Below are 22,442 nucleotides of genomic sequence, written 5' to 3' on the forward strand. Positions count from 1 at the left end.
GGAAAATTGTCATTGATGTGGTTTATGCATTATAGTATAATGTGAGTGAGCTGTTTCAGGAAGCAATAGAAAACTGATAATTGTATGTGTATTAGCCACTCTGAATGACAGCCTGCTGTACTGATAAAGCCTGAAGGTTGTGTTGATGACAATTTGTATGGTCACCTCATCAAGATGAAGATACATGCGAGCAAGATCTATCTTTGAAAAATATTTGCACCTCCTAATTTAGGAAGCAGTCCATTTGGACAAAGAATGAGCTAAGAGTTGGCACTGATTACAGTCTTTGCTCAATTAAAACAAACCAGTCAGTTCATTTGTAATGATTATACTAATGACTTGAAAAATTGAAATATTCATAATAAATTGAAATATTGGTACAGATATCCCTAACCAGGGCAACAGATATAAAAAAATTCCTTCGTACTGCTTTAGAAAATTGATGTCTGCACTGAACTTCAAATCCCATACAAGTATGAAGAAAACTGAAGAGAACCTGTGTTAATGTACCCTTGTACAATGGAGAAGGAAGTGCTGGATGAAATAAAGTTGACAATGACCTGAACTGTAAAGCTGAAAGTTTTAAAATTGTCAAATCCAAAAACGATCATTACCTGACGCAAAGCTATGTCTAACATAACAAGATCAAAAGACACAAATTTATACATCTCGGTTTTTTATGTTTCAGGTTTTTCTTCATAAACTTCAGAGACAACATCGATGTTGCTTTGAACTGTCATGAATAGTGCTGTCCATGTCCTTTTTACAACTGTTTCTGGTGGCTGATGCTTAAATGAGCTCAAAAGTGGTGGCCAAAGTTACTGATTACACCACTCCATGAAACTGAAAGTTGGACTCCGGGTAAATTGGAAAGAAATAGACTTGAAGCTACTGATATGTGTATATGGTGGAAAATGACACGAACAAGCTTAATTGACAGAAAAAGCAACCTTGAAGTTGTAAGGAAAGTGAATGAAGAGAGGAGATTATGAAAGAAAATGGAAAAGAGGAAAATTGAATTTATTGGACATATCATCACATGTAGCACTTTCATCATTAACATTCTTGAAGGAATGATGGGAAAGAAAATGAATAGGACAGTCTAGGAAGTTAAAACTGTGTGTCAGATTGAGACTCGAACTTGGGACCTCTGCCTTTCGCGGGCAAGTGCTCTACCATCTGAGCTACCCAAGCATGACTCACGCCCCATCCTCACAGCTTTCCTTCTGCCAGTACCTCATCACCTACCTTTCAAACTTTACAGAAGCTCTCCTACAAACCTTGCAGAACTACGACTCCTGAAAGAAAGGCAAAGGTCCCGAGTTCGAGTCTCGGTCCACCACACAGTTTTAATCTGCCAGGAAGTTTCATATCTGGGCACACTCTGCTGCAGAGTGAAAATCTTATTCTGAAGTCTAGGAAGAATTCGGAAGACACCAGGAAGAGGATACAATGTGACAATTACATGTAATTGAAATGAATGGTCATAGACAGAAGAGAGTGGTTATGTCAATATGGCATTAGCCTTTATAATATGAATGTGTTATTTATGTAGAAAAAAAACTTAATGTTAGTATGTAATTTTATGGTGCCATTCTCTGAAATTGTGAACAAGCACTGTGTCTAAAGCATTTGTGGCTACACATTTTTTTTCTGTAAGCACAATGAAAAATGTATTTCAAGAAATAATTGAGGCAGTCCTATTAAAGAGGCAACCAGCATAACTAGAAGTCATTTGAGCAGAATACTGGTAACTTAGATTTCTGGGTTTGCTGCCATTAAATTTTTTCTCTATGGGTTTGCAAGGTAGACATGACTGTGTTTCAGGGTTAATGAAATGGTTGTTATGAACTTACATACCTCTTGAAATAATTGCTGTTCAATATTTTGTGTTGATTTTGTGATACAAAAAAAATTTTTATGTGGTGTGAATAAATATATAGGAGTGAGTATTTATGGTAGTTATACATCAAATTTTTCTTAACACTCTTCCAGTCATGTTTATAACTACTGTACAAGTGTTTATCCAAAAATTGATGAAGTAACAAACTATCCAAAGAGCTGTATTGTTCCGCTAAACGTTTTGAAACTGTATGAGAGACTGACAACTTTTCTCAGGGTCTATCTTATAGATATGGTGGTGGTAAGACAGTGTTTTTTGTAAATTGTTATTAAGTTTTATTTGAGTTAGTGATTAACTGAGATTCTGTGAGGCATGGCATGGTTTGAATGAGGGAGGGAGGGAAGAAAAGAGAGATAGGAGAAAGGAAATGTCAGGGGAGTACAGCATGGAACTGATAATTAACATATGTCTCAGTGAATAATCATTATGACCTCATGTATGCTGTTAAAAGTGGAACTGTGTAAATGCCTTTTCTTTTTGTGCACTATTCCCAGCCTTATAGCTGCCTAACATGTAGCACATGAATTGTATTTTCTGTCTACCCAGTTTAATGTTATTCTGCAGCTTAAACCAGAGATTCTCCAATTGAAAAATATTTCCAAGCAATTTGTTTTAAATGCTACATAACACATACCCAAATGAGAATTAAGAGCCTTAACTGTAGATGATGTCCACTATTGGAAGAAAGTCTGCTTATCCATGTGTGTGCCTCAGTCGTTACAAAAGCTACTTCCTAGCCAGAAATTAGAAAGTTGCTGCTGGAAAACCTCCAAGTTAATAATATTTTTCTGTTATAAATCTTTCAATGCACAGCTGACCCTGTACATTTCACTTATATAATCATCCATAAATCCACTGTTAGACTGGTGATTAACATGAAGTGAAATGGTTGTGATCTAAAAGTGTGTTCAGGGTAGTCGCTGAATGTGCTTCATCTTTCATCATATTGAAAAGGCTGAACTAAAAGTTAACCGCTAACCAATCAATTACTTGAAACAGATGTCATCTCTCTCTCTCTCTCTCTCTCTCTCTCTCTCTCTCTCTCTCTCTCCTCTGTGTGTGTGTGTGTGTGTGTGTGTGTGTGTGTGTGTGGAATGAATAACAGAAATATGTTAAACTAACTGAAACAGCTAATGTAACATACATGTGTATCGATGCATGGTGGCAATTCTTCTGGAATTCTCAGGGAATTAGATCTTACCTGGAAAAATTAGGGAATTTCAGGAATTCCATAAAATCTCAGGGAATTGTGTGTTTTTTAATGTAGCATATAATTTTGTTGATTTTCATAAACCTCAAATTTTGAAATACTTAATATTTCAAAGTGTGTTAATTAGGATCCAAGTTTGAGTTGCCACCTGGTATGGCCTTCAGTGCTGATGGACATTAATGATATTTTGTGCGAGTGATATCTTTGAAGTGCTTTTCCTTTTGTTGCCATTTTATGATGGTATTAATTTATTCTATTCGTAGAACAAATGCTTATCAAGTGGAGACACTATACAGCATTTATTTTCTAAGTTAAATGCTCAGATGTAGGGTACATTGTTTTTTACACTTTTTAAGCAGTTATTTGTTTAATTTGACAACAAAACACATGTACTCTTCAGCTACAAATGATTTTGCGTTTTTGTAATTGCTACTTGTTATGCAATAGACATTCTACAAGAAACAAATTTGTCAGCTAGACTTCAACCTTACTACAGAAATGTCACACTCTGTATTTGCTAAAATTGGGTTAGAAAGTGCCTCCTTTCATTACTTATCTTCTATAGTACATAAATTGGTCCAGATGTCTAATTAGACATAATTGTATGTAATAGCTTGAACATTCTACGTGTCTGGTTCAGTTACAGTAGAATGCAGTGAATGTTTGTCTGTAGAGCATAATTTTTTGTTTGTATTTATGGAATTACCCCAGTGATGGCATATAACTTACTGCTCTCAAGGATGGGAAAGAGGTAGCTAAAATGATACCCACAAAGATGTGATGTACCCTCTCTTTATAAAGGTTTGCAGAGGTTTGGTGTTTTAACCCAGGACATTGGTACACAAACTAATGATCTGGAACTGGACACCGTTATCTCTTTATCAGTTAAATTTTGGTGATTAACATTTCTTCCACTAAAGCAGGGGTCTCCAAACTTTTTAGTCCGCGGGCCCCGTTGACTCCTCCACAAAGTCATAAGGGTCAAGATCTACCTAGTGCAATTAAAGCACCCGAGCACTCCATGATCACCATAATGTAAGGCTAAAGGAAAGATGAAATCGCAAAAATCTAAGGTTGTGGGAATACCTAGCACTGAAACGAACTACAATTTTTATTTAATTACATAATTTTGGTTAGTGGACGTACCTGACTGAAATTCTGGCGTATTTTATTCTGACGAATTTCACCAACAAAAAAGTATGTCACTGCACATTCTTCACGAAAGCATCCTGCAAAGTTAACTAAATCTCAAAATCATTGTTAGCAACAATATTACTGCAAGACGTAACAGAGGTAGTGTATGTCAACGCATTGTTATTTCAAGCGGCACAACAATAAGTTTAGTTATGTAGTCTTGTAGCAAGTAGCAGAGCCAGAGCATATATTTGATAGTTCTGTTGCGTGATTGTGTCTATTTTGTGAGTGTCTCGCAAGTTTTTTAGTGTTTTATGCGCTGTACTAGTAGTTGAGACAACGAAGTGTGGGACAATTCAAAGCTTGAATTCGAAGAGACAAGGAAAATCTGAAAATCAAAATACGTATAGCACGACTTGAGTATTTCTTCACTGTATTTTTTAGTGGAACTACAGTGTAATTGTGAGTATTTAATTTAGTAATTAAAGTACCATAGAAATAAATTCATTGCAGATTGTTTAGGCAGACTAATCCCTAGTTTTATTAGTATTAAATAGCACAAATTTATTTTCAGGTTACAATCTTTTGCGAAGTTCTGTACAAATATGGAAAAGAAACAAAAGGTTGACAGTGAATGTAGAATTTTTAAAGAGCAGTGGGGATGTCAAAATTTCATGGTGGAGTGAAGCAACAAACCAATGTGTATTATTTGGATAGCCACAAGTTTAACCATGACCTTCCGCTTTGTAAAGATAGAGCTCCGACAATGTCGCGATGTATTGGTCATGATAGGCCTCGAAACTCAATTGTTGGCAGTATAGGTACCACCTCAAATATTTGGCAGGCCAGATACCGGGGATGTCCGGCCAGCTAATGCGGGCCAGTTTGCCGGCCCTCGCGGGCCGGTTTCGGCCCGTGGACTGTAGTTTGGAGACCCCTGCACTAAAGGATTCAAATTGGCTACACCAATATAAATTGACTGAGTCAAGATGTATGTTTCTTTGAAATGACATCTCAGTTGGTCTGCAAGGCATACATTTGCCTGCAGTCCTCACATTGTAAAGTCATTCCAGAAGCATTCTGTATTATTAGTCTTCAAAATGTCAGTCAGTCTTGGAGGTCAGATTTTCTTTGTGTTGCACAGCAGAAAAGGCATTATCATGTGACAAGTCTTATTTGGGGGTGGGGGTGGGGGTGTGAATCAATGCAGTCAAACTTAGACATTCTCTGATAGCTGAGCAAGGTGGCGTAGTGGTTAAGGCACTTGACTTGCGTTTGAGAATAGTAGAGTTCATCTGACCATCTTTATTAGACTGTGGTTCTCAAAAATTGATTAATGCAAATTCTGGGATGATTTCTTTAAAAAGGATATGGCCAATAACCTTGCCTAGTTGAAGCTTGTGCTCCAAATGTAATGGCCCCAATGTTGACTGGATGTTAAGCCCTAATCTTCCTTCCTTCCTTCCTTCCTTCCTTCCTTCCTTCCAGTCCTGCCTCTACAACTTATGATGTAGTCAGTGGTGGTCAACCTGATCCCTACAGTCCCCTAGAGGGTATTCCAGAATTTATGCTGGGTGTAATGCCTAAGGCTTTTAAGCACATTTTCATTAGGCTTTCAAAAAATTTTTGACGTTAAATATTTGGCATGTAATTATCATATGCGTCAACTTATGGACTCTGCTTGATAAATTTTATAAAGCAAAGTTATTTGACTACTTTATAAATCACCATTATTATGGAACAAGTGGGCTGTTAGAAAATTCAAGTACAAAGTGGGCAGCTCTGCTCAGTGTAAAGGTATCATTTTTTATTTGTATCTGAGTAACCAGACAACATTATGAGTGATTTTAGTTCTTTGCACATAAAAGCTTAGTTTTTTATGTGACATATAAGCCAACTGAAAAAACGAAGTTGATTCATGTTATTTGTGGGAAACCTCTTGGGTGAAAATTTGTGTAGTAAGGTATCAATGTGAAATACTAACTTGTTTCATACATCATTTGGCTACTATTTTGTAATATGTTTGTGAAATTTGGTTGTCAATTGGTTTTGCAGGAGGGAGCTGAACTTATGGATGAAAATCTCCTAGTGTACTACACAAAGCAATGGGAAGACTTCCAGTTCAGTTCCAAAGTTCTGAACGGAATCTGCGCTTACCTTAACAGGTAAGCATCATTTTAGATACCTTTACATAATGTTGAAAATGTCCATGAAATAAGCAGGACATATGTTGCCACTGCTAGTAATAACCATATACTAAGAATGAAAAAGTTACGGTTGTGCATGAAGATCCAAGAATAATTCAAAACAACAAGAGTTTCAGTACTGAAGAGACTAAGAAAATGTGGTCCTTTTATTGTGAATGCTGTTACTATTCTTAATAGTTACCAGGGTATTCTATTTATGTGTAATTAACACAGTATCTTGTAAAATGTACCAGAAATTGTAGGGAAAAACACTGATTTCTGAGCATTCAGCTGAATTTTTTAAAAATGTTGTAACACGTTATTTCAAAGTGTGAAAAGTGAAGTGTTTGGAGGAGGAGTTGTCTGCTGCAGATTTTTTGGAGGAGGAATTATGTCTTTTTGAATGTGGCCTGATATACAACTGTGCCTGAGGAATGTGAGAATTGTTGTTCATAATGTGAAGGCTGGAAGCTGATAAAATTTTCATCATCTCTGTGGGTTAGAGACCATCACTTTGACCATGACCTTGAAATGATTTTCCATTACTTGCCTAATGTGAGCTGTAGTGGAGACTCAAAATGCAATCCAAATATTGTAGTCTGTGCTGGGTATTTTTTCAATATTATAAAGTTGGAAGTAATATTATGAAGTGGAGTTCTAATAAGAGGAAATACTTTCCAAAGAAGAGCTGTTAGTGAGAGAAAAGAGGTGACCAGTGAAAAATGCCAACCATTTTACAACTGCCACTGTTGGCTGAAAGTCTTGAATGTTTACAAATTTCTGGAGCTGACTGGAGCTCATGAAATCTTAGATATACACTGCAGCATTCTTGATTAGGAGGCAAGGTAAGAGTCCTCGAGGACATAGGTACTGTTTCTGTGTTGCTGGTTTCAGAAATTAGACGTTAGAATACCACAATGATTAAGTTTTTCTTAAAAAGAAAAAAAAAACTTACAATGGTTTTAAAGTGCATTGCTTTGGAATAATGATCAGTTTCTGATTTTGTAGGTAGGTGTTGGCTTCGCCCATGCACATTTTGGGCTGGTACAGGCCTCATATTTCATTGTGGAGAGATTAGCTATAAGAAGAAGGTGGAGACTGGTGAAACAAACTTTGCTTGTTTTAATTGAGGCAAAAAACTGCATTTATTCACACACAAACTTAAAATATTTTGTGCCTTTTGATCTGTTGACTCTGAACTGTCATCCTGTTTTCTCTTGGTGAAGAATTCTGAAAAGTATTAAGAAGCCTCGTGGAAATGATGTGTTGATTAGAGTGCTGTGGTTTATATTCCCCTGGTCAGATCATGAACCTTTTTGAGTGCTGTTAGGTTGCTGCAGGATATTGTTGGAGTAATGCCCATTACCCCTGTCTCACGAATCAAAGTGAGGCTGGTGACCTTTGACCTTACAGTTTCATAAGTTGTAATATCATGTTTCAGCAGTGGTGAGTTGACTAAAACAAGGGATTGGTTGATATGACATATCCTGAGGCATCAACAAACCATGGATTTGATTGTGGAAGTGTGAAGCATAAAAATTGTTGAGGAAGACCAAGGCTCAAATACAGTACGCCCGTTTAAATGGCTGAAGGTTGCATTAGTTGTACAGAGATGAAGAGGCTTGCACAGGATAGACCAGTGTGGAGAGCTGCTTCAAACCAGTCATCAGACTGAATAACACAGCAATGGCAACAGTAGTGATATTCAATCAGACACTGCCAATAAATGCTTGCTTGTGAGTCAGTAGTTCAGCATATTGCTAGCAGCAGCATCACATGTATTTGGCTGTAGTTGCAAGATGGATATTGTGTGACACTGCAGCATTTTCAAGTAAAGCTCAAAGTAACATCTGACTATTATTACAAACTGAAGCAGCAGTTTAAATATTGAAGGTTAGCAACATGGTATTATGTAAGTGATCTGATCAAAAGTATTGGGAACCCTACATAACCTTAGGGGTTGTGAAGCAACTCAAATCACTTGATACGGGCAAGTCTTCAGGTCCAGAGTGTATACCGATTAGCTTCCTTTCAGATTACGCTGATACAATAGCTCCCTACTTAGCAATGATATACAACCGCTCGCTCACCGATAGATCTGTACCTACAGATTGGAAAATTGCGCAGGTCGCACCAGTGTTTAAGAAGGGTAGTAGGAGTAATCCATCGAACTACAGACCTATATCATTGACATCGGTTTGCAGTAGGGTTTTGGAGCATATACTCTATTCAAACATTATGAATCACCTCGAAGGGAACGATCTATTGATACTTAATCAGCATGGTTTCAAAAAACATCGTTCTTGTGCAACACAGATAGCTCTTTATTCGCACGAAGTAATTGCTGCTATCGACAGGGGATCTCAGGTTGATTCCGTATTTCTAGATTTCTGGAAAGCTTTTGACACCGTTCCTCACAACCGACTTCTAATCAAGCTGTGGGCCTATGGGGTATTGTCTCAGTTGTGTGACTGGATTCAAGATTTCCTGTCAGGAAGGTCGCAGTTCGTAGTAATAGACAGCAAATCATCGAGTAAAACTGAAATATCAGGTGTTCCCCAGGGAAGCATCCTGGGACCTCTGCTGTTCCTGATCTATATAAATGACATGGGTGACAATCTGAGCAGTTCTCTTAGGTTGTTCGCAGATGATGCTATAATTTACCATCTAGTAAGGTCATCCGAAGACCAGTATCAGTTGCAAAGTGATTTAGAAAATATATGGTGTGGCAGGTGGCAGTTGATGCTAAATAACAAAAAGTGTGAGGTGGTCCACATGAGTTCCAAAAGAAATCTGTTGGAATTTGATTACTCGATAAATAGTACAATTCTCAAGGCTGTCAATTCAACTAAGTACCTGGGTGTTAAAATTATGAACAACTTCAGTTGGAAAGACCACATAGATAATATTGTGGGGAAGGCAAGCCAAAGGTTGCATTTCATTGGCAGGACACTTAGAAGATGCAACAAGTCTACTAAAGAGACAGCTTACACTACACTCGTTCGTCCTCTGTTAGAATATTGCTGTGCGGTGTGGGATCCTTACTGGGTGGAATTGATGGAGGACATCAAAAGGGTACAAAAAAGGGCAGCTCGTTTTGTATTAGCTGCGAGATCTATTTACGAAATTTCAGTCACCAACTTTCTCTTCTGAATGCAAAAATATTTTGTTGAGCCCAGCCTACATAGGTAGGAATGATCATCAAAATAAAATAAGAGAAATCAGAGCTCGAACAGAAAGGTTTAGGTGTTTGGGAGTGGAATGGTAGAGAGATAGTATGATTGTGGTTCGATGAACCCTCTGCCAAGCGCTTAAATGTGAATTGCAGAGTAATCATGCAGATGTAGATATAGATGTAGATGGAGAAGTGGCCACCAGATGTCACAAGAGAGAGATCCTCCAGTACAAAAGGAAGAGGAGAATACAATGTAAGAAGCAATCACAGCAGAGTGTCAGTCGAGAGAGCTAAATGACATTGAATGTAGATTATTTATTTGATGTCACCTGAGTAGCATATCCATCACTAACATCTCAACCCTTCTATAGCTGCCCAAGATGACTGTGTGTGATATATTTGTGAAGTGTACATGCAAAGGAACAAACACAGCTAAACCACAATTATTCAGACCTCATGCACTGACACACAGACAGTGTCAAGCATTGTGGACAGTGGTGATAAAAAATTGGATGAAATCAACATAAGGGATCACTCATGGAGTTGCAAATTGCTACTGGCAATCCAGCTAACTCACTGACTTTGTAGGGAATTCAAGATAATGGAATACAGTGGTCAAGCAGCTCCACATAAGCCATACATTTCTGTAGTAGACAGTAAGAAATGCTTGAGGTACTGTAAAGAGTAATGCCACTGGACAGTGGATGTCTGGAAATGAGTAATTTCGAGTTACAAACTGTGCTGTACCCTGTGGTGATCAGATGGAAGGGAATGGGTTTGGTGAATTCTTGGAAATTATGTGCCATCATGTGTTGTGCAAACTGTGTCAACAGTGAAGTATGGAGGAAGCGATGTTGCAATATGGGGGTGCTTTTGTGGTTAAGGTGTGGTCTCCTTAACAAACTTAAAAAAACACTAAATGCAGAAAGATAACACATTTTACAGCATTGTATGTAGTACAGGAACAGTTTGGAGACGATGATTGATCGTATCAGCGTGAAAATGCACCCTGTTATAAAGCAGCATCTTTGAGACAATGGTCTGTGGACAATAACATTTCTGGAATGGACTGACCTGCCCAGAGTCCCAACCTGACCTAGTGGAACACCTTTGGGATGGCTTAGAACATCAACTTTGCTCTAGCCCCCAGTGTCCAACATTACTACCTTCTCTGGTTTTGACTACTGAGGAAGAATGGGGGCACACCTCATATTAATATCTGCTAGTAAGTGTCCAGGTATGATTGATCTGACAGTATACGCACAATATGTTAGAGAGCTCTGTATTCCATTACATTCAAAGCTTCATCCAGCATTTAAATCATATTACATAATGTATGGAAAAAATGGGATTTATTACTTTCTAGCATTTTGAGCCATGTAATCATACCAAATTTGGATTTTAGTTTACAGGTGAGAGAGGTTTATCACATGGGGAGGTGGAGAGTGTGAAGTGGGAGTGAGTGTACCCCAATAATCTCTGCACAGATATTGTGTTTTCTGACACTACAGGTGTTCATTAATTTGGGCTGTAGAATTTTATAAATTGTATAAGGGATGATCAAAAAGTTTCTGTTTGAAGGTCGTACAGTCAAGAATTAGTGTGCCAATCAGGCAAAATTGCCATGAGCATTGAGGCATCCCACCAAAGCAACAGTTGAAGGTACCCATTTGGTAAAACACTGTGTCCTGCCGCACGAATAAATCCATTATTACCTGCTGCACATTCTTGTCTGACAGGAATATTCGACTTTTCAAGGCCTTCTTTAAGGCACTGAAGGCCTGATAATCACATGGGAAGAGATTAAAACTATAGAGTGGGTGCTAGAGTGTCTTGGAAGACATGAATGCCACACTAATCTGTTGCCTACATGTCGGTGGTTATACACCACATTGCCTTTTGATGACCCCTTATATTACGAGATCATGTATATATTTTTGTGATAAAGCTGGCAGGATCATCTAAGCAGTACTTTCTACCTAGTTATGTCTTTGTGCATATTGACAGTAGGAAGAGTAAAGGTCAGCACTAACCATATAGCACTGAACAGTAGACAGATATGTAAGAAAATTGGACTCTTAAGCTTTTGGATAAACAAAAGGCTACATTGCTCAATACTGAGACCATGTAGCCATGCATAATTATATGTTGAGTGGTTACCTTAACTTCTGCCACTGTTTGTATTCCACCTAGGGGTTTCCAGTATCTTATTTCTCTCAGCTTATATCTTATGCCATGAACAGAATATCTTGGTAACAATGTTAAAACACTTCATGTGTAAATGTCAGTGCTACCCTCAGTGTCAGTGCTGTCTTTTTTCTGAATATAGCAGGTTCTTCCTGAATTGCCTTATAGAATACATGATTTGTGTATTTCAAACAATGGAAAATTCAGGTGGAATGTACAATATGTGTATTTCCCACATTTAAAATATTGAGATGATTTCAGGAGCAATACAGATATATTTTCAGTGGATGTTTGATGTATATGCCATGCCATTACTTTTACTATTTTCGTTATTATTATTTGAAAGATAATATACAGTTTTGGACATAAAACCTGGCTGCTGGCCAGCTACTGCAGAGACTAAGTCTGAGTAGTTCACTTAAGGTGGCCAGTAAACCCAGCTGCCCCTCAGAACTCTGTCACGCTATATTTGTGATCTGGTAACACTCTGTAGGATGTGGAATTGTCTGGAGAAAGTATGTTATTCTCCTCAAGCTGTTAACAGAGCTGTATCAGCTCGTGGTCTGGAGGTAGATGTTGTGAAAGGTACACACAGGCCCAAGTTAGTCCCCACATTCCCCAATTATTTTTAAACCAAATTTTGGCTGTCTGCTAAATTTATCAGTCTGATGGAATGTCAAAGATATTCACTTCAATTTCTAACCCATCAGTAATAGAAAAATCTTCCAGAAAAAAAAATTCCTCAAAGCAGCTCATGGCTGCATCGAGATTGGAAGTGTACACTCAGTAGGTCCCTTGCCCAGCTGTGCTCACACACCATCCACCATTTCACGCTGTGCACTGTGTGACCAGGTGACCATGGCATTATGTCCCCCCTGCGGGTCTGGGGATTAGAATAGGCCCGAGGTATTCCTGCCTGTCATAAGAGGCGACTAAAAGGAGTCCCACCCCCTTAAGGGGGTCGTTAGCGCCTGGGTCCGGAGACGGATGGTTCCACGACCTCTATTTGCGGTCATTTTGCTTTTTCACTTCTCGTTTCTTCCTTCCTTTGGTTGGTTCCTTTCTTTGCTCTTCTCCACCTCACTGTCTTCCTTACTCTTTCCCTTGTCTTCTTCTCCTTGCCTTCTCATTGCCTTCTTCTCCTTGCCTTCTCATTGCCTTCTCATTGCCTTCTTCTCCTTGCCTTCTCATTGCCTTCTTCTCCCTGCCTTCTCTGGTCTCCGCCTCAGCGTTTGAGACAGTCTGTCCTCTCTCTCTTTCTCTCTCTTCTTTTTCCTCTTCTTCCTTCCTCCCTGTGCGTGCCTGAAGGCCGACCCACGCGTTCGCACGCGTAGCCGGTGACGGGGTAACGCGTAATTCCCCGCCCTGGGTAGACATGTAAGGCACGCACGTACCCCCTGGTAAAGGCCAGGCCCAGGGAGGGGTGATTGCCTGAGCTGATACCTTCTGACCATGCCGATTGGTCCCTCCGTCTGTTTCTCGGGAGGTGTGACCTGAGGTGTAAATATTCACCTAAGGCGGGAGTGCCCTCTGAGAGGGTCCCCACAAGGAAGGAGCGCGTCATCGGAGACGCTGGCAATCATGGGGGATTCCTCCGCAATGGATTTCACTCCATCTCTCTCGACTTCTGCCCAAAAACGGAAACATGACCAGCCACCAGTGACAAAAGTACTACCGCCTGCCCCACAGTTCCTCGTCGTTTCTCGATCTGAGGACGGAAAGGATTTTTCCTCTGTCAACCCTTTCGTTATCCAGAAGGGCGTAGATGCCATAGCCGGATCTGTCAAATCTTGTACCAGGTTGCGTAACGGTACCTTATTACTAGAAACTGAGAGTGCCTTTCAGGCACAAAAACTGCTTCGGGCTACACTCCTGTACACGTTCCCTGTCCGGGTGGAGGCTCACCGAACTTTGAATTCGTCTCGTGGTGTAGTCTATACTAGCTCCCTTGACGGATTGACTGACGAGGAGATTCAATCTTTCCTCGCTGAGCAGGGCATGACGGCTGTCCATAGGGTCATGAAAAAGGTCAACAATGACCTTGTACCGACCTGGACACTTTTCTTGACCTCCGATAGTGTTAAGCTGCCATCGCGCATCAAGGCGGGCTACGAGGTTATTTCTGTTCGCCCCTATGTCCCGACACCTACGCGCTGCTACCAGTGTCAGCGTTTCAATCACACTCGACAGTCTTGTTCCAATGCGGCTAAATGTGTCACTTGTGGCAGGGATGCCCATGAGGGTGACTGTCCACCTCCGTCTCCTCGTTGTGTGAACTGTCAGGGTGACCATGCCACATCCTCCCGCGACTGTCCTGTCTATAAGGAAGAACGCTGTATCCAAGAAATTCGGGTCAAAGAGAAAGTGTCCACCTCGGCAGCTCGCAAGCTATTGGCTAGTAGGAAGCCCACGCTGCTCCCAGCGGGGAAATACAGTACTGTCCTCGCCTCTCCTCGGACTACCAGGGAGGTGGCAACCCAGACATGCGATCTGACCTTCAGCACCACGGTCGTCCGTTCGGCCAGTGCTAAGATTGCGCGGTCGACGTCTCCTCTTCCTCCCATCACCCCACAGACACCAGAATCTACCGCCACTATTAACTGTGATCCAGATTTCTGCCGCTATCGAACTGCCATTGAGAGGGGTCACTTGGACTTCCGGTCTCCAAATTCTGAACCCTACAACTGCCCCTTCACAATGTGGGAACTGGATTCGGCGCTGTCTGTGGCTCATGATACTGCGCCTGGTCATGATCAAATCCGGTACAGCATGCTGCAGCACTTGTTGCTGCCATCCAAGGAAGTTCTCCTGAATTGTTTTAATATGATATGGTTCTCCGGCACATACCCTGACTCGTGGAGGGAGGCGATTTTGATTCCTCTCCTCAAACCGGGGAAGGACCGAATGCATCCCAGCAGTTATCGAAGTATTGCTTTGACGAGCTGTGTCGGGAAGACGTTGGAACGCATGGTCAACCGTCGCCTGGTATGGCTGCTCGAGACCAGGCAGCTCCTTAGCCACTCTCAATGTGGCTTTTGGAGATGTCGTCCAACTATTGACAACTTGACCCTGCTTGAGGCGGCCATCCAGCAGGCCTTCCTACGTAACCAGCATTGTCTTGGTGTCTTCTTTGACATTCATAAGGCGTATGACACTACTTGGCGCCGGCATATCCTCAATCAACTCCTTGAGTGGGGCCTTTGTGGCCGTCTCCCCATCTTCATTCGGTCCTTTCTTTCCCACCGCCTCTTTCGTTATAGGGTTGGTAATGTGCTATCTGATTTGTATGTGCAGGAGAATGGTGTTCCTCAGGGAAGCGTTTTAAGTGTCACCCTCTTTGCAGTCGCCATTAACAGTATCACATCCACTATCCGGAATCCTGCCCAATGCTCCTTGTTTGTGGACGATTTTGCTGTTTTCTGTTCTTCCTCCAGTCTTGTCACTGCTAGTCGGCAGTTGCAGCTTACGATACAGCGATTAGAGGCATGGACTGCGAAGACAGGTTTTACCTTTTCTGCAGACAAATGTGTGTGTGTTCATTTTAATCGTTCTCGACGTCTTTTTACCTCCCCTGAATTGCGTCTGAGGGACACCATTCTTCCTTTTAGCGACACTGTGCAGTTCCTGGGCCTCACTTTTGATTCCAAGTTGTCATGGTTGCCTCACCTTAAAGACCTCAAGGTGCGGGCCCTGAAGGCACTGAATATTTTGAAGTGTCTGAGCCATCGGTCCTGGGGAGCAGATCGGGCGCGTCTGCTGCAGTTTTATAGGGCTTTCGTCCGATCACGTCTTGACTATGGTTGCACCGTGTATGGGTCAGCGAGGCCTTCGTATCTGAAGATTCTTGATGCAGTACACCATGAGGGTATCAGGCTGGCCACTGGTGCCTTCCGTACCAGTCCCTTCCCCAGCCTGTGTGCTGAGGCCGGGGAACCACCGCTCGCCATCCGGCGGAAACTCCTCATGGTGCGACGGGTGTGTCAATTCCTTGCCTGTCCTACCTCCCCTGCGTACCCTACCATTGCTCGACCACCTATGGAACGTCTCTTTTCCAGTCATCCCAGGGCAATGAGACCATTTGGGATTCATGCCAAGCATTTGCTTGAGTCCCTTGGTGTGGAGCGTGTGACCCCCCAACGACAAGGTTTTACTCGCCTGCCTCCCTGGTTGCTCCAGAGGCCCAGCGTCCTTTTAGACTTGTCAGAGTACTGGAGGAGCTGCACTCCTGCGTTTGTTTATACCTCCTTATTTTATGATATTTTAAACCAGCATCCCGACCATGTACCAGTATTTACGGATGGCTCTAAACAGGGGGACTCTGTTGGTTGTGCTGTTGTTTTCCCTGATCGAGTCGTCAAGTTATGGCTTCCTGCAGCGTTTACCATCTTTGATGCCGAATTGTTTGCGATCTTGCGGGCATTGGAGCAGATAAGATGTGTTCCCAGTCTTAAGTTCCTCATCTGTTCTGACTCCCTGAGTGCCCTTCAGACCATGCAACACTTGTACCCAACGGATACGGTCGTTCAGAACATCCATGATGCCCTCCTCCACCTGCAACGGCAGGGGAAGGAGGTTTCCTTCTGCTGGGTGCCGGGGCACGTGGGGATTAGGGGAAACGAACTGGCGGATGTGGCTGCCAAAGATGCATGTTCCCTCCCTCACGTTGCTGAAAGTGCCGTCCCCCTCCATGCTGTTACCTCCCTCCTGCGTTTTCGCGTTATGCGTCAGTGGGAAGAGGAGTGGCTGGCGGTCGGTGAAAATAAGCTGAGTCTGGTCAAGGCCACTACGCAGCCGTGGCGTACGTCCTACCAGTCATGCAGGCGGGATGAGGTTCTCCTCACTCGCCTCCGCATTGGGCACAGTCCCTTAACGCATGGTTTTTTACTCCGGCAGGAGGACCCCCCAATCTGCAGTTCTTGTGGCGTCCAGATCGCTGTCCGCCACATTTTACTTGACTGTCTTTTATTCTCTGTCCAGAGGGCAGTGGTTTCTTTGCCACCGGATTTGCCCTCTATTTTACAAGATGATGCAATGGCTGTCGTTAAGGTCTTATGGTTTTGTGTCCTGTCCAATTTGTTGCCTCGGATTTTAAAGAGAAGGTTTTAATGTGCTGTTGGGTGACTGGCTCACCCAGGTTTTAGGTAAGAGGTCAGCCAGTCACGATTCCCTCCTTGTTTCCCTTCGGTTTCTGTTCTCTTTTCCTTGTGTTTCCTTTCCTTTTTAGTGTTTTCCTTCTCTTGTTTTGCCTCTGTATGTGAGGATTTCGAACTGTGTCAGGTCTGTGTCTTTTAGCCGTTCTCCTTGTTCGCTGTTCGTCTTAGTCCCTTCACTACACGTGTTCCTGTTTTTATGCGTTTGGGCGCTGATGACCACGCTGTTTAGCGCCCGTAAACCTCCAACACACACACACACACACACACAGACTCTCATTATTTAGGGTCAACTGATGTTCGAGAATCCTGCTGCATATCAACGTTAATGATGTGGGCCTGTAATTTAGTGGATTATTCCTACTACCTTTCTTGAATATTGGTGTAACCTGCGTAGCTTATCAGTCTTTGGGTATGGATCTTCTGTCAAGCAAACAGTTGTATATGATTGTTACATATGGAGCTAATGCATCAGCATACTCTCAAAGGAACCTAATTGGTGTACAGTCTGGACCCAGAAGACTTCCTTTTATTAAGTGACTTCAGTTACCTCACATCTCCAAGGACATTTAGTTCTATGTTACTCATGTTGGGAGCTGTTCTTGATTTGAAATCTGGAATACTTACTTTGTCTTCTTTTGTGAAGGCATTTTGGAAGGCTGTGTTTACTAACTCTGCTTTGGCAGTGCTGTCTTCAATAGTATCTCCATTGCTACTGTGCAGAGAAGGCACTAGTTGTTTCTTGCCGCTAACATACTTCACATACGACCGGAATCTCTTTAGATTTTCTGCCAGGTTTTGAGGCAAAGTTTGATTGTGGAAACTTATAATCATCTCGCATTGAAGTCCATGCTAAATTTTGAGCTTCTGTAAAAGATCACCGATCTTGGGTTTTTGCGTCTGTTTAAATTTGGCATGTTTGTTTCGCTGTTTCTGCAACAGTGTTCTGACACTTTTTGTGTACCGAAGAGGATCAGCTCCATCGTTTATTAATTTATTTGGTATGTATCTTTCAATTGCTGCTGATACTATCTCTTTGAATTCAAGCCACATTTGGTCTACACATATATTGTTAATTTGGAAGGAGTGGAGATTGTCTCTCAGGAAGGCATCAAGTGAATTTTTAATCTGCTTTTTTGAATACGTATACTTTTCTTTTATTTTTGGAGGATTTGGGGGTTACAATATTCAACCTCTCTATCACAACCCTGTGTTCACTAATCCCTGTATCCATTTTGATGCTTGTTATTAAGTCAGGATTATTTTTTGGTAAGAGGTCAAGTGTGTTTTCACAACTGTTCACTATGTGTGTGGGCTCATGAACTAACTGCTCAAAATAATTTTCAGAAAATGCATTTAGCACAATTTCAAATGATGTTTTATACGTACCTCTGGAATTAAACATATATTTTCTCCAACATATCAATGGTAAATTAAAGTCACCGCCAACTATACTCGTTTGAGTCAGGTACGTGTTTGAAATCAAACTCAAGTTTTCTTTGAACCTTTCAGCAACTGTCTAATCTGAATTGGGAGGTCAGTAAAAGGATCCAATTATTATTTTATTCTGGTTACCAACAATGACACCTGCCTATTCTAACTCACAGGAACTATCTACTTCAATTTTGTGACAAGATAAACTACTTCTAACAGAAACACATGCCACTGCCAACTGTGTTTAGCCTATCCTTTCGAAACACCATTAGGTTCTTCACAAAAGTTTCAGTTGAGATTATCTCCGGCTTTAGCCAGCGTTCAGTGTCTATAATGATTTGAGCATCAGTGCCTTCAATTAGTGCTTGGACCTCTGGTACTTTCCCATCACAGCTATGACAATTTGCAACTGTTATACCGATGGTTCCTGTGTCGTGTGTTTGGCCTGCACTCTTTGTAATTCAAGCCCTTCTTGTGTTTTCCCGAGACCCTCTAACCTAAAAAACTGCCCAGTCCATGCCACACAGCCCCAACTACTCATGTCCCCACCTCCTGCATACGGTAGACACCTGACCTATTCAGCTGAACCCGAAACCCAACCACCCTTTGGCGCAAGTCAAGGAATCTGCAGCCTACACAGTCGCATAACCATCTGAGCCTCTGATTCAGACCCTCCACTCGGCTCTGTACCAGAGGTCCACAATCGGTCCTGTGGACTATGCTGCAAACGGTCAGCTCTGCTTTTATCTTGCAAGGAAGTCTGGCAGCCCTTACCACTTCTGTTAGCCGCTCGAAACCAGAGAGAATCTCTTCTGATCCAAAGTGACACACATCATTGGTAACGACATGAGCAACCACCTGCAGTTGGCTGCACCCTGTGCTCTTCATGGCATCCGGGAGGACCCATTCCACATCTGGAATGACTTCACTCCGTATGCACGTGGAGTGCACTATGGTTTTCTTTCCCTACTTGGCAGCCATGTCCCTAAGAGGCCCAATAATGCCCCTAATGCTGGACCTCCCAACTATCAATAATCCCACCCTCTGTCACTGTCCGTATCTCGCAGGCTGAGAGGTTTCCTCTGAAACAGGACAGGTGACAACATCAGGCTCAGCGACAGTGTCAGGCACAGACAGCACCTCGAATCTGTTTGTCAGACAAACTGGGGAGGCCTCACGTGCGGCCTCCTGGGAAGTCTTTCACTGCATGCTATGCCCCAGGGCGACCTCCCACTCAACCACAGGTGAGGGTTCAACCTCTGTTCAAGCAGGATCTGTGCTGTCCACCAGCGAGGACCGATCGGAGGACTCGGATGTGCTGGACGTACATTGGATCCCCATGGCCAGCCCACAACAGTGGTGCCCATCCATTGCAGTCTCAAGTTGTGTAACCGAGGCCACCACAGCCTGAAGCTGAGAGCAAAGTGCCACCAACTCAGCTTGCATCTGCACACAACAAAGTCCGTGCCCACACTAAAGACCATGGAAAACTGAACTGTGCAGATAAATAGATTATCGGCACATGCTGCACAACTCTACTGTAGACACTGATGAAAATGCAAAAACTGTGTCTAATAAATTATATTAATACGCAGAGATTCAAAACCTAACTACCAAAGGACTCAGGTGAAACTAAATTATTCACCGCTGATTAGGAACTTTTAATATGTCGCAAAATCGGTTTACTTTCTGATGCAAATGAAAACGCGTGAACTGTGGCTATCAGATATTAAATTAACATGCAGAAACTCTAGAAACTAATGTATTAAAGCACACAGATGATATCATAAAATTCGTTCCTTGTTAGGAACTCGTAAAAGTCACAATATTGGTTACTTCCCTGTTGCTGCTTGTGTCTCGGCCGGCTGCTGCTACCTGACTCCATAAGTAGATTATGTCTGAACATAAATCATGTTTCAGACATCTGAAATGAGTGTGGGTGTTCATTATGGCACTAGCCACATCAATAAGGTGTGTGATAACTGCTGTGGTGCACCCTACGTAAAGTGCCAACAGCCAATGGTCTGTGAGCCACGGCATTTAACTCCTGCAACAGAGCACTACCAGCAGCTGACCAGACCGCAACAAGAAGTCAGCCAGTGGGCTGTCAGAGGGCATTACTATCAGCCACACCAAACTAACAATTGAAACACACACTAGCCAGCAGCATGCACCAGTTGGACCAAGTTGGGCTTCCACCAGCAATGGAACCAGCCCATAAGAAAGTAATGATCATCTTCATGGCCAGGGTTTAAGACCACTCTCTGGCTTCAATTGGCAGTTTGTCCTCCTGCTGAAGACTGATGTTCATCCCCAATGCCACTGCTGCTGCTGCTGCCTTGTCCGCCACAGCCGCAGTCCACCTTCGACGTTGCACTTCTGGGGACAGGTCTTGCTCTGTAGGATGCTTTCATACTTGGAGAAATTTTCAGTGGTGACTGTTTAAGTTAAACCAGTTTTCGTATCCTGTGCTGGACACTCACTTCAACTCATAATTGAGGAAGGACATATTATGTGCCAGGCTCGTGACTATGTCTGTTCTTTTTTTCCAAGTGTTGTTTGAATTTCCTTCTAGGAACTGACAAATTTCGTTCTTTGAACCTAAACACTTCAGGAAGTAGTTAACCTTTTGTTAAATATTAATAAGAATTTTGTTTCCTTTTTATATTCAAGCATCGGATCAATTTTGTTTATAGTCCTTTCAACTTGTATGTTAATAAACATGTCAAGTGACATTCCTTCCTGTTCTCAATTTTTGAGAGACTTTTCAATAACCACATGCAGAATTTAAGCTTTTAGACTGAAGTGAGCAACTGTGAATGCCTATGGCTTCCAGAAGTAGTGAAGATTGTTGTTGTTATAATGCTTCTGTTGGCCCAGCAACGGTCTGGGGAAGAGTACACTATGCAGCAACATTCATTCCCAAGAGCATACCATAATGGCATGCTTTGTTGGTCCTCCGTGATCTTAATTTGTTTTCTGTTGAAGATATTTGTTTATGTGCAAAATACTTACTTGTTGAGAATGGTTGTTTTGTAGGATGAAGTCTATGATTATTGCTGTGACAAAAGGAAATACATAAGCATCATGGATTTCATATCAGCACAGATCCCCATGGAGAAACATGGGGGTTTGTAGACTGAGCTAAAGTTATTCTTTAACTTACTCTGTTTTATCTGAATGCCATCTCCTTCAAGAACATTAGATGGATGGTAAGAGGTCCCAACTTCTAACCAAATTAAACCACGTCTACTATCACTTACCATAACACGCTAAGCTCTATCTCATGGTTGGCGTTGTCCTTGAAAATGTTAATCCATTGAGAGTTTATGAAATATTGAAGAATATAAAATGGGAAATGGCGAGTCCACAAATCAAAATATTAGGAATGAGTAAATTTAATCTTTTTTAGTAACAATTTAAATTTAATATACTCAGGAAATGAAAAGAAAATAACTGCCATTCATACAGTACTAATGAATGAATGCGGGAAAAAGGGTAAAAAACTAAGGACTTGCTGTATAATGATGCGGTAATGTTAATTAACCTGAAAACAGAACTACTTGATTTACCTGTTGTGCAGTTATAAAGGATGTTTATGATCAAAACTTTTGCCATTTGAGCCATTGTAGACAGAAAACTATGTACCGTATGGGTGTGCAACTTTATACGAATGATGTTAAGACTGTGCTGCAGGATTTGCATTGTTAGTGGTGTTAGCCACCAGTGCGGGTACAAAGTCATAAGGTTGAAAGCCAAGCATCAGTGTCCATTAACTACAGTTGCAGATTGTCAATGTAGGTCTGGAAAAGGTGAACAGAGATTTACTCGAAAAGCTATTTTATCAAAATGGCAGCAATCATGCTGTGGCTTTTTGCGAGTATCGACACATTAAAGGAATATGGAAAGATCCTCTTCCTGCACCAGGGCTGAAGAACATGATTTGGAAGTTCGAATCAACTGGTGTTTCGGGAATTGCTCCTGGGAGCTGCCGACAGCCAATTGCACCGCAGATTGTTGAAGAAGTTACTGCTGCAGTTTCAGGCTTTCATGAATGCAGGTG

The 22,442-nt window shown here is 41.8% G+C and overlaps 1 protein-coding gene across 1 annotated transcript in view; it reads left to right on the plus strand.

Moving 5' to 3' along the window:
- Positions 1–22,442, plus strand: part of LOC126469950 (cullin-1-like) — a 233,915-nt gene that overhangs the window by 21,471 nt on the left and 190,002 nt on the right. Inside the window, exons 3-4 of the mRNA XM_050097360.1 lie at positions 1,996–2,143; positions 6,303–6,412. Of these exons, the coding sequence (XP_049953317.1) occupies positions 1,996–2,143; positions 6,303–6,412 (258 nt within the window). The remainder of the gene's footprint in view (positions 1–1,995; positions 2,144–6,302; positions 6,413–22,442) is intronic.

The sequence above is a fragment of the Schistocerca serialis genome, chromosome 3 (assembly GCF_023864345.2).
Source record: "Schistocerca serialis cubense isolate TAMUIC-IGC-003099 chromosome 3, iqSchSeri2.2, whole genome shotgun sequence".
NCBI lineage: Eukaryota > Metazoa > Arthropoda > Insecta > Orthoptera > Acrididae > Schistocerca > Schistocerca serialis.